At 37.0% G+C, this 17599-nt stretch overlaps 1 protein-coding gene and 1 long non-coding RNA gene across 3 annotated transcripts in view; one reads left to right on the forward strand and one right to left on the reverse strand.

Annotated features, from left to right (window-relative positions):
- Positions 1 to 8726: 8726 nt before the first annotated feature.
- LOC122842513 lies at positions 8727 to 12596 on the reverse strand. The gene is made up of 3 exons (XR_006372572.1): positions 12082 to 12596; positions 8866 to 9156; positions 8727 to 8792 (listed from the first exon to the last, which is right to left on the reverse strand). It is a non-coding gene; the product is annotated as an uncharacterized LOC122842513 (long non-coding RNA).
- Positions 11409 to 17599, forward strand: part of klhdc3 (kelch domain containing 3) — a 29982-nt gene continuing 23791 nt past the window's right edge. Inside the window, exons 1-5 of one of the 2 annotated variants that reach the window (XM_044136469.1) lie at positions 11409 to 11470; positions 13184 to 13426; positions 15733 to 15909; positions 16108 to 16223; positions 16305 to 16376. In XM_044136469.1, the coding sequence (XP_043992404.1) occupies positions 13273 to 13426; positions 15733 to 15909; positions 16108 to 16223; positions 16305 to 16376 (519 nt within the window). In that variant the 5' untranslated portion in view covers positions 11409 to 11470; positions 13184 to 13272. Of the gene's footprint in view, positions 11542 to 13183; positions 13427 to 15732; positions 15910 to 16107; positions 16224 to 16304; positions 16377 to 17599 lie in introns of both variants that reach the window. The other variant, XM_044136468.1, reaches the window with a different exon arrangement.

Consider the following 17599-nt stretch of genomic DNA (forward strand, 5'->3'; position numbering starts at 1 on the left):
TTAGGTGACTTCTGAAAGCAGGTGGTTGCAATAGATTTTATTTAGGATTGTTAGAGGAAAGGAGGATTAATACAAATGCTCACCACAATTTTCAGATTGTTATTTTAAAAGATGTGAAAGATTACAATATAAACTGGATGTAGCTCATTCATTTTCTGTTTAATTTGTGAAAAACCACATTTTCAGAATAGCTCGTCTCAGATAGGCTGCCTAAGTAAATAATTAATGAAATTTAAATGATTTGAGTGTAATTAAAGCCGTCCAACATCTGCATTTTATGGACAAGTAATATAAACGCATTACGAAAGACCACCTCTCAGCATTTAATCACACAATGTCCACATTGTGCAAATCCTCTTCTCTGTGAAAGCTGTCAGATGTAGTTCCAAGCACTCCAGTCACTGATGTAATTCAGAGATGATTTGAAACTTACCTGAGGCCATTTATGACCTAATAAGACTGCATGCCTGTCATCTGACGCTCACACACACCTGCAGTGCTTTATCCTGGGAGTTTTGCTCCACACATTTGCTTTGAACAGGTCCGCCCTCATCGTTGACTTGAAACACCCACTCAAGTTCAACTGTTAGATGACATCATGTGCAATAAAAGGCCATTTTCACCGCTTATTGTTAAAGTCAGTGCCAGGGTTTTAGTATAAAATAAAGGCTACACAACTTAGAAATGAGGCGTGACTAATATTTTTTGTTAAGCTGGTTTAATTTTGCTGTGAAGGACCTATACTTATATCCTAAATATGTTCCGAAATAGGTCATATTTATTGGTCCCCTTTGGCGAAAGTTTTATTAAAAGGTAACAGTAATCTTTATCCATAACACCATGATCTCAGGCCTAATCTTGCTGCATTCCTCCATAATGTTTGCTCTATTTATCCTCCAACTTTGGCAGCTGCATTGAAGACTGGCTGGAACGTGTGTTAGTAGTAAGTATGTAAAACCATCAAGGCAGAAGTCAGACGTAATTTTAAAACAAAAAAGTCTTTGTCCTGCTAAGGCCTTCTGAAATAGGCTTCTTGTTTTAGTGTAAAATTGCCGTGACATTAGAAAAATGTGTCGGCCAGTGGAGGAAGTGGGAGTTTTGGAGAAGTTAAACAGTGCCAGTCACAATTACTGGTAAAGATGTGTTAAAGTCTTGGATTTACTTGATTTAGTTTTATGATTTCAATTGCGTTGCGTCATTCAATTGAATGACGGTCTGTTAAACATTTACTCTGTTCTATTAACATTCACCAACTTTTTATTCAAAGTCTCCTGACATGTACTCTAACTCTTCTGTTGTGATGTTTTATTTTATTTTCACTTGTTGTTGTTACTCTTACTTTATCATTATTTTATCAGATTAAATTATTTCTCAAACATGCATGAAATGATCAAGAAAACACCACTGAACGCTCCAGGTATGTTTTTGATGAGTGACTAATATTATAACATGATATAAAACTTAAAAATAGTGCATCTTTAAACTGAAACTGAACTGCATCTCATTATAACTCATTATAACTATTGGATGTTTATAATAAGAGAGATAACTAACAAAATTTTTTTATTTATGGGCATTTTTGTTCTCTAAAATTTAAATGTTTTTTTTGTTGTTGTTTTTTTTAGCCATCCTCCGGGGTTTTCTGTCTGTTGTCTAGTTAGTCATCAAGCCACACCTTTATCTCCAACTCATCAAATTCAAAACAGCCATTTCCTGAGCTCAGTGGTTTCATTGCATGTAATTACAAAACTTTCTCTTTCATTTCAGTAGCGTTGTGCGTTTTTCACAGGAAAACAAATTATTACTGAAAATGTAAATTTTAAAGTATAGACACTTTTCTCTGTTTGCCACTAAAAGGTGAGGTGCTTGGGCAACTGTGAGTCAAACATGGTTTTATTGCACTTTTCTGTGTAATTTGAACTATCAGGCTGAATAATGAGATGAAGCTACTTCATTATGTGACATCATATTTTCAAAGGACAGGAAACAATTTTCCCACATCAACAGCTGAAATAAAAAAAAAAATACTTTTTTTCTAATATATCCAGCACTTTAAAAAGGAAGCTTAATATTTAATCGCTGATGTCATTGTAGCAGCAAGTGCCTTCATGGCTTTAGTGGAAAACAGTTTATCCCAGAGAAAAATTTATTAATAATATACAAGAACTTTAATCATGCGCTGCCTCCCCTGTGCTTGACTTCTAAAACAGGTGAGGCTGACCAAATGTGCAGCTTTATTAAACACTCTCAGTGCAGAGAAAATGAGTCAAAAAGAGGAATAAGCCTTCGTATTTATTTCTTAATATTTACATGCGCAGACTGTCGATGGATTAGTTCTGTAATCAGGGTGCATGTCAAAACTTAACACGAAAAACAGGAGAAAAATCAGACTGCTGTGGGCAGATGGAAAAATATGGGCCAGCCAAGGTAAAGTGAGTCATTTTAAACACCACTATTGTGCTTTAATGTTTATCGTGGGGTAACACTTTTCAGTCATTTTCTAATTGAAAGTAAGTACAAAAATACCAACACATGACTTGGAAAAACTTTCACAGATGTTTTCTGACCATCCTAAAAACTACTCAGTTTACCGATTTTATCTTAAAAAGAAGACATCATCATGTTTCACCTCAAAGAATCTGGAGTCAATACGGGACTGGCAATTCAGAACCCTGCTGCTCTGACATACTAGGTGGCCTGAAGGCCTGAACGCAATAAGCTGGACCTACCTGAAAGTTCTGCAATATTGTTCGCTTGCTCATGTCACCCCGTTAGTGGAATGAATGAGCTCATTGCTGACACAACTGTGAGCTTTGCATGGCATATTGGTGCTAAAAATCAGCTACCACGCTAACAGAATCACACTGTGTGGAATACTTCTACCAATAAATATGATGTCATTGAAATTTTAAAACATACAATGACACATGTTGAATGTCTTTTTTGACATAATTCATGTATATTTGTTACTCTTTTAGAGAGATGCCTGTTTCAGACTTGAAGCATATTAAAAAACAGGATTATATTCAAGTGACTTCTGATGGTGTTCATGATAACATTTGTGCAGTTTAGCTAAATAGCGGAGAGATGCCTGTCAGAACCAAGGATCACAGCTGGGGTTGCCTTCTCTATGGGTTATGTTTCACTGAGCATCATCCGTTGTTAGAAAGACCAAATGCATGAAAAGTATGGAGGGTGGAGTGGGTCACAAAGTACAAAAATAGAAAGCAAGCTGAGTAATTAAAGTGATTCAGATGAAAATATGTGTTGTTGCCAGTTGTCCATCTCTGCTGCACTGTAAAACATTTGAAGGTGGTTTAACTAGAAAATGAAAGTCAATCTGCAACAAGAAAATTGTTTTGGTTTTAACTCGGAAATTGAAGTTCACGAAGTTGATTTAATAACTTCAGACAAGTCGTCTAAGTAATGTTTCTTAAGTTCATTAATCTTGAACTGTGAGTTTTATCCAAATGCTGCAATTTAAATCAAATAATTTATTTTCTACATTTGGTCAAAACACAAACAGCAAGAAAATGCTTGACTGTGTTTTAGCAAAGATCTACAAAATTGTCAACTTTGCAAACAGTCAACAAGTCACTAATCTGAAGCCATGTATAACTGCAGGTAATTCTTTATAGATTTCAAGTTTCATTGCATGTTACCTAGACTTCTCCTAACAAGAAGTTGGGAAATAAAGAACAAAGCTCTCAGAAAAGTTTCAATCAGCTCCATGCAACCAAAGAATTTTGCTTGTTTAACACCCAGAATGAAAATTATAGTTATTTAAATTCTTCATCTATTTAGAATTGTATGTTTTGTCCGATGACCTCCTTTCTTGCTTTGCCTCTTGACATTTCTTTCAAGTACATTTTGGTGCTTAATGGATAATTGAAAACAGACCCTATCCAATAAAAGCTGTTGCATAGTACTAATTTTACTTCTAATTCTGAGCAAGGCACATACCAATAGTCTTCTTTTAAAACTCACATAGAGAAGTTCTGTTCATTTAATAACCCCCAAATTAAAGGAAAACGCATGATTCAGTCATCTGGCCACAGAGTTAGATCATGCTCTATGACATCATCTTGGACGGCCTAATCCAACTAAAACGGAAGTCAATCCAAATCCGGGAAAAATCTCTGCATTCTGCAGCAGAGCTCTGCAGAATAGCAGAGGATGCTTGCTTTTTGAGTAAAATCTACAGAAATGTAAAACACAGTCCTCTTTGCAATAATGTTTGCTCTGTAGGATCCAAGAAGGCATATGGAAATAATGGGACAAACAATGCATTAACAAACCATAACTCATTGGTTTTTCCAGTCAAACATCAAGAAGCACTTCTTACCCATTCCTCTAATGTACTGTTTTATTTTCCATGCTGTTGGTTTTACTGTTCACAATAACAGCATACTTACGGGTTTTATGCACAGTGGTAAAGAAAAAGGGCAACCAAATGAGCCATTTCCAAACCAAGGCTGTGTTTTTCTCCGCCGCAAAACATTTCAAAGCTCTTCCATCACTGGACCTGCCCCAGAATGCCCAACAACAGTTGGTCGCAGCAGCTGTTTTAGACTTGTAAAGCTACGCAGCAGTTGGGCAACCCCTGTTCTCTTTGTCAAAGCTGACACCGCATGTGTCAGCTGTAAAGTTAACAAAACACATCCAAAGGGTGGCTCAGCAGGCTGATGACCCAATCTGTGCAAATGCTGACAGGTGAGACGATAGGAGTAACTTATGAGGCATGTGACACAAAGTGTAAACTTTCAATAGAGAAAGTGATTAGAAACTCCAAAGATATTAAAAAAACCTTCAAAATGACCAAATCTGAGCGTGAACATTTTCTGCATCTACATTTTCCCAATGGTTTTCTTGAGCTCAAGAAATGACTGGTGTGTGTGTGATAAATCTGAATTCCATCCTTCAAATGCAGGCCCTCGTGTCAGCATGGAGTCAGGTTTAACACACACATCGATCGTCTTGCAATCTTGAGAAAACAAAATTCTCAACATTAACTCATTATCTTGAGATAACCATAATAAAAAACTATATCCTGAAATGTCTGCTCTTAGCTTCCGTACAAAACAGTTATCAAATTAGAATAAAATTAAAACGGCAAATTATTCAATTTTGATTTTCCAGAGGTCTTTTGCAAGAAAAAAAATACAAACATATGGAATAATAAAGGTACAGTGAAGATAAGCACTCATTTTATTGAGAACATGTTGTTAGAACCAGGTTCCACCTCATTTTGCCATCAGAACTGCCTTGATTTACTGCCTTTGAATTGAAATTAGGTGACTGTGAAGTCCATTGTTGTCATGTTCCAGAAAAGAGACTGAAGTGACTGTAAAGGTGGTACATTACACTGGTGGAAGTAGTCATCTGTAGATGGACATGCTGTGATTATAAAGAGAAGGACCTGGTCAACAACAGTACTCCAGGTCAGTGTTTCCCAGCCGGTCCAGGATGCACACTGCCCTACATGTTTTAGGTGTTTCCCTGCTTCAGCAAACCTGATTCAATTGACGGCTGTTTAACAGACGTTTAGCAGAACTGCAATCATCTGATTCACATGTGGTAAAGCAGGGAGACATCTAAAACATGCAGGGCAGTGTGCCTTGAGGACCAGGGTTGGGGAACACCAACAGGTCTGCCAAGAAAACACCCCCCTCAACATACCACCACCAGCAGCGTACAACATTGATACAGGGCAGGATGAAGCCATGCTTTCATGTTGCTACCTCCAAGTTTTGACCACACCATTTGATTGTGACAGCTGAAATGAAGACTCATTAAACAAACTGTTGTTGTCCAGCTTTGGTGGTCCTCTGTGAATTGTAGCACCAGTTGCATCTTCGCTAATGTAGTGGCACCTGGTGTGGCTTTCTGCTGCTGTTGCCATCTACATGTTATGCATTCACATATGGTGTTCATTATACTTTGGTTATGAGTGAATATTCAAGCTACAAGCCATTTTCACCACACCTCAAATCCTGATTAGCTGCTTCTTTTTATGCACCATTGTCTGAAACCCCAGTGGATGGTTCTGTGTGAACATCCCAGTACATTAGCAGTTTCTTCAGGTTTTCTGACAGCAAATAGAAATAATTGGGTTAATTCTATTTGACCCAAAACAAGAAAGGTTTGGTCTAATTTAACTTTAAACAGTGAGGAAAAAATGTGTTTATGTCTTTTTATTCAGTGCATGTAAGTATTAGTTTCAGCTGTAGGTCAGCATCTATCTATCTATCTATCTATCTATCTATCTATCTATCTATCTATCTATCTATCTATCTATCTATCTATCTATCTATCTATCTATCTATCTATCTATCTATCTATCTATCTATCTATCTATCTATCTATCTATCTATCTATCTATCTATCTATCTATCTATCTATCTATCTATCTATCTATCTATCTATCTATCTATCTATCTATCTATCTATCTATCTATCTATCTATCTATCTATCTATCTATCTATCTATCTATCTATCTATCTATCTATCTATCTATCTATCTATCTATCTATCTATCTATCTATCTATCTATCTGTCTATCTATCTATCTATCTGTAACTATAAATTGAGCAGCTTTTCAGATTATCAGATTGGACAACAGGAGCCATAATATCATACCATAATCTTTTAATCCTGACAACTTGGCATCTACAGATTTCGATGGGTAGGCTTAATAACGACTCTGGCTCATGAAAAATATTCTTGGTTTGATTCATTATACATTACGTGCCATCTGTCTGGCCCATCAGGGCCCCAAGCAGCAGCTCCAGGCAGCTGTTGTTTGGTCAGCTAAAGGCACAATCTCGCCATTGTGCGCGACCTGCAGCTGGCATGAGTCTGGAATCCTGACAAACAATGAATCAATCAAAGTTCCTGCTTAGTATACCAGACGTGGGCAGTGGCACGGACAGATCTATAACAGCTGTAATGCAGATCCCTGGTGACATAATCCTTTTTTTAGAAGTTCATAGTTTCATGCCAGGCTGAATATTCATAATCAAGCTGACTCCACTAAACCCAACTCTATATGTCAAAGACTAGATAGGCAAGTCATATTTAGCAGACAGAGCGTTTGTAGTAAAATTGACAAGATATGGCTTAAAAAACATCAAATCCTGACAGTTTATTTTCTTATTTTCTTTTCATCTGTGTCCATTACATTTGAAATAAGCTCCACAAAAGAGAAAAAAAAGGCCTTAATTTTTATGTTTTTCATTCTTGGAACATTATTATTTTAAAGGTGACATGCAACATCCAGAAGTTTGATAAAGTAAACCTCAAAACATTTTCAAAAAACCTTTCATCATGATAACTTAAATTTATAATATGTTAGTGGTTAAATATATAAAGAGGTGTGGCAACAGTATCAGTATTTTCAAATGCACAGAGATCTTCTGCATCGTTTTATTATGTTTCCATAACACGTTCCCAGTAATCTGTCAACTCTCAGATTATTAAATATCATCAGCTCCTATTATGACATCCTTTGGTCACATTATCACAACGATTCAAAATGGGATACTTCCATGTATCATCAGTTTGTTCAATTTTCTGACAGCCCTAACTTCAGTATACCCACACTGCCCTCTGCTGCTAGAGCTGTGTTACTATTCATCTAGAATATCCATAAATGAGAAAGATGTAGGTTTTATGACCTTACATCTGGATAAATTAGAATATTACTGAGAAGTGTATTTATTTTTGTAGTTTTACTTAACAGAGGAAACCATGTGCATTTGCTTCTGTTCATTTTGATGAGTATGAGTTAGAGCTAACAAGATCCAAAAATCAGGTTTCTAGAAAACCACATTATTACATAAGACAATTACAAATTGATTTTCTACTCAGAAAAGTTATATCATGGCTTATATAAGCATGGGGAAGTTTGTTTAGGCCAACAGTGAGTCACTGAGACCCCTCAGAAGATTCTTGCTAAAAACACTGCGTATTCAAAGTGTTGAATGAAAGAATATTAATTAAAAACTAAGTGGAAGGAAAAAGCCTTATTGAAACAGGGGTTCATACAGGGATATCCAAAGTCAAAAGAGGAGTGGGAAGGAAAAAACATTTCACAATAATGAGCAGATTCACCAGGTGTAAATTTCATGAGAGTCACTACACAGCCATCTCCATGGACTGAGAAGAAAACAAACTCGGTTGCTTTTCAGTGGCCCATTTGCTTGGTTTATTGACTATAATATCACTGTGTTTGATTGATCAGCAAAATTACTAGGCCTAAACCAAAGAAAATCTGTGGAGTGTCGTCAAGAGGAAGCAAAACATCAGAACCAGCAATGCAGATAAACTGAAGGCAGCTAACAGAGCATCTTGGTAAAGGAGGCCCTATAATAGTGAATAAAGGATAAAGCATATATACTTGCTTCTCTTTTTAATTATTTTGAGTTTTTGAGGAGATGCATAGTTATTTTTTCACAGTTATGACAAAAGATATGAAAAGAAAGCTAATTTGTTTTTATCTTTTTTATTTCACCTTTTTTATATAAGAACTCCTGTCCTAAATGTCCTGCAGTAATTATTTCCATGATAAGATCCCTCCTATGCTAAGCACTTCTAACATGTGATTTGGACAGGCAATGAATTTTATGACTGACTTCCCTTCCTAGTGTCATGTTTGTTACGAATCCATTTGACCTACATGCAGGACACATTCAGGGGACAGTTAAATCAGTAAAATAAAGTTTATTGTACACAAGGAAATGAATGGGTCTTCTTTGTCCGGGGACCGGAACGGCTGGGGGAATCTGGAGCACTGAGGACAGAGCAGATGAGAGGTGAACTCAGCTTGACAGATTGTGAATGAGAGATTGAGAGGATGACCTTACTTGTGGAGTGGAGATAAATCCGCCAGTGGGGGAAGTAAGGCTGGTGCTGGGGCTTGATTTCTTGAGGTCCAGGTGGGGTTAGAACTGTTGCCAGGGAATCCAGAGAGACAACGCGGTGATGATGACGAGGTGCTTGTTTTCGTTGGAGGGCGGACAGGTAGCAGCACAGGAAGAGGATTGTCGCCAGTCGTGGAATCATGAATCAGAGGTTTCTTTATGGAGTTTTCTTGTTGCAGAAGGGGAAGGACTCAGTAGACACAAAGGGTAACACCCAGAGCTCCACCAGAGAATCTGCAAAGAGATCACAAAGGAAAGTTGAGTAAAACATTCAGAGACTCAGGGGGAACAAACACCAAGGGGCACAGAGTACCATAAATGGCTAACACTCAGGAACTGAAGGACTGGTGACTGGCTTCTCTTATACACTGACTGAAGATACAGATTGGTTGCAAAAGTGTGGAATGACCACCTGAGACCACCCTTGGGGCAATGCAGCCTCCTGGCTCCATCTGGTGGATAGCTAGAGGAAATTGAAGAAAAATCCCAAAGAAACCAAAACCCCAGCTTCCCAACACCTAGAATTTCTTGTTCTACTGGTTGGTCTTCTTTCAGAACCTCTCTTTCATAACATGAAATTCCATTTTTATCCAGAAAAGCTTGCAAAACTCAACTGAGAAGACTCAAACAGTAGCCACATGACTCTGAATCAAAATAGCAACTATTATTTTTCCAATAATCAATGTTTTTTTCTCTTATAAAATAATTACAATAATTTTGTTAGACCATGAAGACCTGTTTTATTTAATAATAATAATAACAATAATAATAATAATAATAATAATAATAATAATAATAATAATAATAATAATAATAATAATAATAATAATAATAATAATAATAATAATAATAATAATAATAATAATAATAATGGGGTTTGAATTCTACCCTGGAGTCTTTCTTTACATGGTCACATAAAAACATGACCAATGGAAATGTTTCTATTGCAGCGATTTGCCTTAAGCTAGTCAGAAATGTACTTGTACGTAAATAAAAATGCATTAAACAAAGAGGCAATTCTTGCTCTGGTATCATCAGCATGCTTTGGTGCAAGAATGAAAATCAATGTTAACGTACAGGTGTTTGTCTTACTGATTTTGCTCACAAAAGATTCCAAATTTAATGTCAGTTTTTATCTTATTGTGGAGAAACTGAATAAATTCCATCATAAATATCTGATCAAGACCAGAGTTGTTGCTGCCACAGATGTGTTATGTATCCATGTTGTGCACAAATCAGATTGTCATTCATAGACTCTCCTGACCTTAACCAATCCATCTAGCAAATGGGTGGGCGATATGGACTTAAAATTTTATCACAGTATTTTGTGGTACTATTGTGATAACAATAAAAGTGACTATGATAACTATTTATTACATCTTTTTTTGGTAGCTGTATGGTTGTGTGACAGTATGGCAGCTCTCAAAGCCCCACAAAAACAAATACTACTCTTGAAAAACATAACATTTGGAATATTCTTCTTTCAGACACCAATTGCATAAAGAAATTTGATTTGTATCACTAAACTGCTCACAGTAACTGCATTAAATTACACTTTCATTATACTAACATCATTAATTGGAATTTATTGTGACACAATAAAACAAAATTGTTAATAAATAAATTGAATTATTGTGCCGTTGCTGATAAATGATTGAAAATGCAATAATAATACCCACCTGCAACCACTATAGAAACAGCAAAGAAGAGAAGATTACAGCTGTTGAGGCAAATGAATGGAAGAAAAGTCAAATCAGCATCAGTCAAATTCTATCTTTGCTCATCTTGTGAGGATGATGATAGGAAAGCTGAAGGCTCAGCCCACAGCTACTCGTCACAGAATAAATGGCATCATGAGGAAAGAACATAATGTGGAACTACTGAAGCAATATTTCAGTTTGCCAGTGACCCTAAATATACCACATAATTAGTTGCAAAGTGGTTTGAGGAGAAAGTAGTAAATGTTTTGGAGTGAACATAAAGTTCTGATTTCCGTCCCACTGAAAGTTTCTGAGGGTGAGCAAATAGGGCAGCCAACAAATGTGACACAGTTACCACTCAAATCATTTAGGATTTAACTGGTATTTATGTTTTTTTTCTGATCTAAAAGAAAAGCTTAGGCTGATTTAATGTTTAAAGTTTAGTTTGACTGAAAGCCAGGCTGTGGAAAAAATAGGTTTAATTGGGTTTAAAATTTGATATGTAAAGTCTAAAATAAGTGCAGATACTTGTTTATCATGTGCTGTGTTTAAAATATATTTGACTGATTTACCTATTTTGATTGACTTGGAAATCTGTGGTTTTATTTTGCATGTCCTTCATTCTGATACTGATTTAAGATAACTGTATGTGTTTTAGTCCTCAGTAATGTCAGGAATTTGTAGAAAAACATGTGGACGTGACAGACCTCCTAATGGTTATTTCTCTTACATGCATGCGAAGGATTATGGTTGAGAAATTTGAAAACATGCCGTCCTGAACGTGAAAACCTCCACACCTTCGACAGATGGCGCTAACGGTCACCCGCTTCCACTTTCATGACATCACGGTGAGGGCTCTTCTTACTGGATAGTTCTGCCTGTATAAACACCAGTTAACGACAAGCTCCTCAATCCAAAGGTAGATAAACTCCATACCTGTTTCACCTTCTCTCAAATAAGCCATTTGTGACTTTTGCAAGTGCAAGAAATAAACGCAGTTGCTGTTGGTTGTTTTTGTGCATTAGTGGTCGCTAGCTAACAGCTAAGTCAGGCAGTTAGCTTCAGTTGATTAGCTTTAGCTTAGCTTCTCAACAGCTGGGTATCAAACTGCTGCTTTCTGTGCCTATTAAAAAGCTACGCTGGGGACGTTGTGAACGTGGGCATATTAAAAAACAATTGACCTTGGCGTTTCGCCGCTGTTTTTTATTTTTATTTTTGTTTTTATCCTCAATAGCTTGTGTTATCCATTAACTGATAACGTTAGCCAGCCTCGGTGGCTGTTGTGTGAGTCGTTATCTTGGCTTTATCTGAAAAAACTCAATGTAGGTGGATCTAGGTTAATCGTTGAAGTGTTATTTAGTGCACCTGATATTAATTCATGTGATGAATTCAGTGGTATGACTTGCATTTATTGCACGTTGAGGCTGGTTTGGCAGCTGTCAGTGCCATTGCAACTTACCCGATATCAATGTTTTCCAGATCAGTAGGTCAGGATGTTAAAAGCTGCCCAACTATCATTGTTGTCAAAGTTGTTCTTGGGCACACGTGATAATATACACGTAGCACAATCGAGATGTTATTTGTTTCTTTGTGATATATTCAGATCAGTCTACGGGAACAGCCTCTTTCAGCTTTACATAATTTGTCATTTTGACTCATGTCGTCCCGAACATACGTTGCAGTTTGTTGACTACGGCTTATTGCAAAACAGTGATGGACTGACAAACAAAGCAATGTGTTAAACTGACACCGATTTCCCCCTAAACTCGGGATTGACTCTTGCTGCACCTCAAAAGTTATGTGGGATCAAAATAGACATCTATGTTTAATAGTCATCTGGGGATTTTATTTTTAACCTTCAACCTTCAGACAAAAGGTTGAAGGTCAGTGAGTAACTGGGTCATAGAAACATAATAAACAACCAGGAACTACAGTGTTTATTATTAAGTCTACTTGTGTTTCAGATGGCACAGTTTCTTATTGTGAATCCTGCTGATTTCTAATATTATTATTAATAGTTCTCCATTTCTCATAACATTTTCTGTTCCTCACAAACAAAATTAGCAATTGAAAATATTTTCAGGTAACTGTTCTTTGTAAATTTTAGGCATGAAACTAAATCTTGCATTTCATGGGTGGATAATCATGCAAAGCCAACTACTGACATGACCGGTTCACAGTTTACAAATGCTATTAAGTGCTTGATTATAGCTATAAACAGTAAATTAACTCTATTTGAGTGGCGACTGCTTATTTCATGCACATATGTGGAAATATAACTTATTTATTGATAAGATACTCCACTTAAAGTTTGAGTTTATGTATTTATGACATACTGGAAAGCGTATTTGGGACCAGTGGGAGGTCCCTGAGAGGGGGAGTGAACAGAAAGAATGAGGACTGGTAGGTGTAGGTCTAATCACCTCTTAAAATATTCTCCCAGCTTAGAAACAGGGGCTTGTGAGGCTGTCAGCAACTTCAGAGCTCAGTTACACTTGGGCTTTCCTTTGTTGTATCTTGCAGACGGAGTAACCGTGTAGCTCTTGCTGTTTTGGTTACAGGAATCAATGCTATGGACTTGTCAGGGTCCAAGCGGGTAACAAAGTGATGGTCTAAAGACTCACAGTCACAAGGGGTGCTTGCGCCTGGAATGTTGCGCTGGTCGGTGCATCTAGAAGGAGGGCCACGGAGAGTCAACCATGCTGCTGTGGCGGTGGGGCATAAGGTCTACTCCTTTGGGGGCTACTGCTCTGGGGAGGACTACGAGACGCTGCGTCAGATCGATGTGCACGTCTTCAACTCAGGTAGGCGGTGAACGTGATTTTTGTTTATCTGAAATGACATTACACGTGTTTTATTTAAATTTTGTTTTAAATTTAAGTGTGTGGAACTATGTTTTGTTATAGGTGGTAAGTGTGGCTGTTTAGGGGCTTAGTTGTTTAACTTTTTGTAAATTAAAGAAAATAAGTATAGTTTTAATATCTTAAGCACTTGCCGAAGCATGAAAATCTTAGAATGATGGAAAGTAAGATGGAATATTTATGTAATAATGTCAGGAGATAAAAATTGTAGTCATAAATGTATAAGGTAATGTAGGAATTATCGAGGCTACTGCAAAAGCCTCAATGTCTAGGAATTGGTTGGATTGAAGTTCTCAAGGCAAAATGAGCTTGACTAAAAATGCGGTATTTTCATAGTATCACAGCATTTCTACAAAGATTCTTTTAGCAAAAAATGCATCATATGATTTAAAAAAATTCTTTAATATCAAAAGCATCAGTTATTCATGTTGCTTTAAAATAGACAAACCAACTGATTATTCTAAATATAAAAATGCTAAATATAACATTCATGTGCTTAGATAAAATATGAAACACCACCTGCTGAATTTAGTAATTTGTTTTTTTATAACTCCAGTTCACAGCAAGTGCTATCTTATGCCACTTTACAAGACAAACAGATAAATTAATATACAGAAATGTATAATCAAGACACTTCAATTATAAACTGATGCAGATTCAGTTGCATAACCAGTAGTACAAAAGAGTCAAATCAACTTTATTATGTCAGCTGGTAAAACAGTGGAAAGGAACAACACCTTTTTAATTGAAAGAAATCTCTAGATCTGTAACCAACCGGAGCACTATGTGTGGTTACTTATACAGAATATTATATATTTTTTAGCTGTTTTGCTCTTTATAGAATAAAGCAGCTGGGTTATTTTACATCCAATCCTCTCTGGTAGCCATTCATGCTGTGCGCAGTGACTTTTTCATGACTCACATTGAACAGTGGGTGAAAAGTGAGTGAAAAGTGTAGATGCACATTACTGTGCTCCATATAAATAGGAAAACTCTCCAGTCACAGCCTCGTAGTAAACAGGCTTTAAACCACAGGAGAGGTTTGACAGAAACCTCCCCTTATGATTAAGCTCCACCACTTTCACTGTAGCTAACAGTTAGGCTCCAGGATTTCCATTGTGGTTAGTTTATTTGGTCCCGTCAGATGTTTTTCAGTTGCTAACTCACAAACACAGCTGTTATCTTGAAAGTTGTCTCCCCAACTCATATAAAGCTGGTTCCGTTGCTTCCTCCTGACCCATATACTATTGGGTTTTCCTCTGTGAGGTCAGCCAGCTGCTTTAACAGTTGCTCAAGTAGCGTGATCTTACCTGCCGTTGGAATATCCTTAAAAGTTTATCTTGAACTAGATCTGAAGTAGATTGTAAATATCGCACCAAAAAATATTGATTCTTACCGTTTGGCCTCTCTGTGCTCCTTTTCATAAAAATTTTTTATAGCCTTTGTTTTTCTCCTAAGATACAGTTAAATTGGGATTGTCAGTCTGAATCACCATGATTTGTATTTTTCAGGTATTATATTTCTTTTCACTTCTATGTCATGTTTTAAATATTTATTTTATGTTGTGGAAATTGCCTAATGACTAGGGGTGTCCAAAGTGCGGCTCAGAGACTGTTTGTGGCCTTTGGAATAATTTTGTGACCTGACTGCAGTTCAAAAGTAGTAGAAATTATTTTGCCCTTTGAAATTGAACACTTTTTGTAAACATTTCCATGGCAGGGTTATATCTTCTTAAACAGAAAATATCAAGTACAACACAAATAATCTTTTTTTTTTATTAGTGTTTTTATTTTGTTTGTCATTCCACAAACATCTAGATACTTTTTACCCAGAAACCCACTGGGCATGCTTGGTTAAACAAGGCAAAGGTTTTTTGCTAATTGAAATAAAGACATTAAAAATACAAAATGAAAAAAAACAAACAATAGGTTTGAAAAGTTTAAAAACCATAAACATTAAGGCAAATGTCATACTAATGTTTTTCATCAAAATATTAGTGGTTTAAAGCCCCTTAATTTAATTTTTTTTTCCAGTGGACACTGGTTTAAATTATTGTTAAAACTCTTGAATTGGAGAAAAAAAGCTTATTTTGGTCTCTGAGAACTTTCAACTTGGAAATTTTGGCCCTTGGTGCAAAAGGTTTGGATACCACTGATCATTTAATCCGTACTGACCAGTTATATAGTGGATGGTAATAAGTCTTGTTCACTTCGTTTAAGAAGCTGTTGTCTGCTACTTGTGTATCACAGTGTCTCTGCGCTGGATGAAGTTGCCCCCAGTGAGGACGGGGGGACACGAACGGGCTCGTGAAGTACCGTACATGCGTTATGGCCACACAGCTGTGCTGCTGGATGATACAATCTACCTCTGGGGCGGGCGTAATGACACAGAGGGGGCCTGCAACGTACTGTACGCCTTTGATGTCAGTAAGTAGACCCTCGTCTCACTCGTGCTGTCGAGCGGCTGTGTTTCCTCTCAGGTGCGCATGTTTGATGTCAAGGTTCTTTCAGACAAAACCGTTTGTCAAGTTGGAAAGCTGTGACACCTGCATATGTGTCTAGTGGTTTTATGATGTTGCACATGATTTAAATGTCAGCATTTTCTAACCAGTTTGTGCTTCTTAGATACCCACAGGTGGTTCACACCCAAGATTTCAGGGGCAGTTCCTGGGGCGAGGGATGGCCACTCAGCCTGTGTGCTAGGAAAGGCCATGTACATATTTGGAGGATACGAACAGCTGGTGAGTGTGTCAGTCTTTACTTTTAACCTACGTTTTAGAGAAATATAAACATTTAAAGTTATACTCCTGTTGGTGTTTCAGGCTGACTGCTTTTCTAATGACATTCACCGTCTGGATACCACCACCATGGTTTGGTCGCTAATTAATGCCAGAGTGAGTCCAAATAATCAGCTGGTCCTTATTTTTGAAGCGGATAGGATGTTTTTTACCACACAGTAAACAACTGTTTTCATCTTATTTTATAGCTGGGAAAATATTGATATCAAGAGTACGGTGGCCCTGAGGTGCAAACCACTTCAACATTAACATAGCACAATGACAAAGTACAAAAACACAACAACATTAACGAAGCACAATTACAAATTACAAAAACACAACAACATTAACGGAGCACATAAACTGTCATAATACCCTAATACTTCAAATTGATATATTTTACTTAAAACACACAAAAAGTGAAAGAAAAAAAATTGTACAGCACATTACAAATTTATTTATATTATACTGGGAACACAGAGTACAGGCAGGGGTTCAGTCTGCTGGTCAAGTTGGGAACAGTTCAGTGACCGGGCCTTCTGAGACATCCGGCTAGCCACAGGTTAAAGCGAATGATAAAAATGATCTAACATTGTAATAGAAACTACATCCCTGATTGATTCACATTCAGAAAAAAGAAAAAAAATCTTCACCATATCGGGGCATTGACTTAGCACCTCCTGTGACAGACTGGCGACCTGTCCAGGGTGTACCCCACTTCTCGCTCACAACGTTAGCTGGAGAAAGGGACCAGCACCTCCCTATCCCACTAGGGATAAAAGTATACAGAAAATGGTTGGATGGATGGACTTAGCATCTAAACACAGACATTGTGAAGATGAGCTGTGAAACAGAAGTTTGAAGAAAAACAACTCCAGCTCTGATCTTTATGGACCTGTCTTGACGAAGTTCCCCGGTGTCTATGCTGCTCTTTGGATTAATGTGCTTTCAGTCCACTTCAGGTTCACTGTTATATCAAACTAATTATTTTAATCTACATAAATTATAAGAAACATCTTAAAGACAACTGACGTACCTTAAAGTAACAATGTTTGACCATAGAAAAACAGCGACTTGTCTTGGGAACTTCTAGGTCACCATGGCAACAATAAACAAACGGCAAAAGCGCCCGTTACAGGTTTCTCATTGCCTCTTCCTCTTTAGAAAAACAACACAGTATAAAAAAACTTAGCTAAGCTAAGAAAATAATCAGAGTAGTTAACTGGGCCAATTTAGTTACAAAGGAAATATTTCTTGGTTGTTTAGAAGTTTGTTTCACCATGGAAATGCACAGTACTGGCCACAAAGTCAAGAAATTCTGCTTGTAAATTTACGGTATT

The sequence above is a fragment of the Gambusia affinis genome, linkage group LG13 (genome assembly GCF_019740435.1).
Source record: "Gambusia affinis linkage group LG13, SWU_Gaff_1.0, whole genome shotgun sequence".
NCBI classification, from domain to species: domain Eukaryota; kingdom Metazoa; phylum Chordata; class Actinopteri; order Cyprinodontiformes; family Poeciliidae; genus Gambusia; species Gambusia affinis.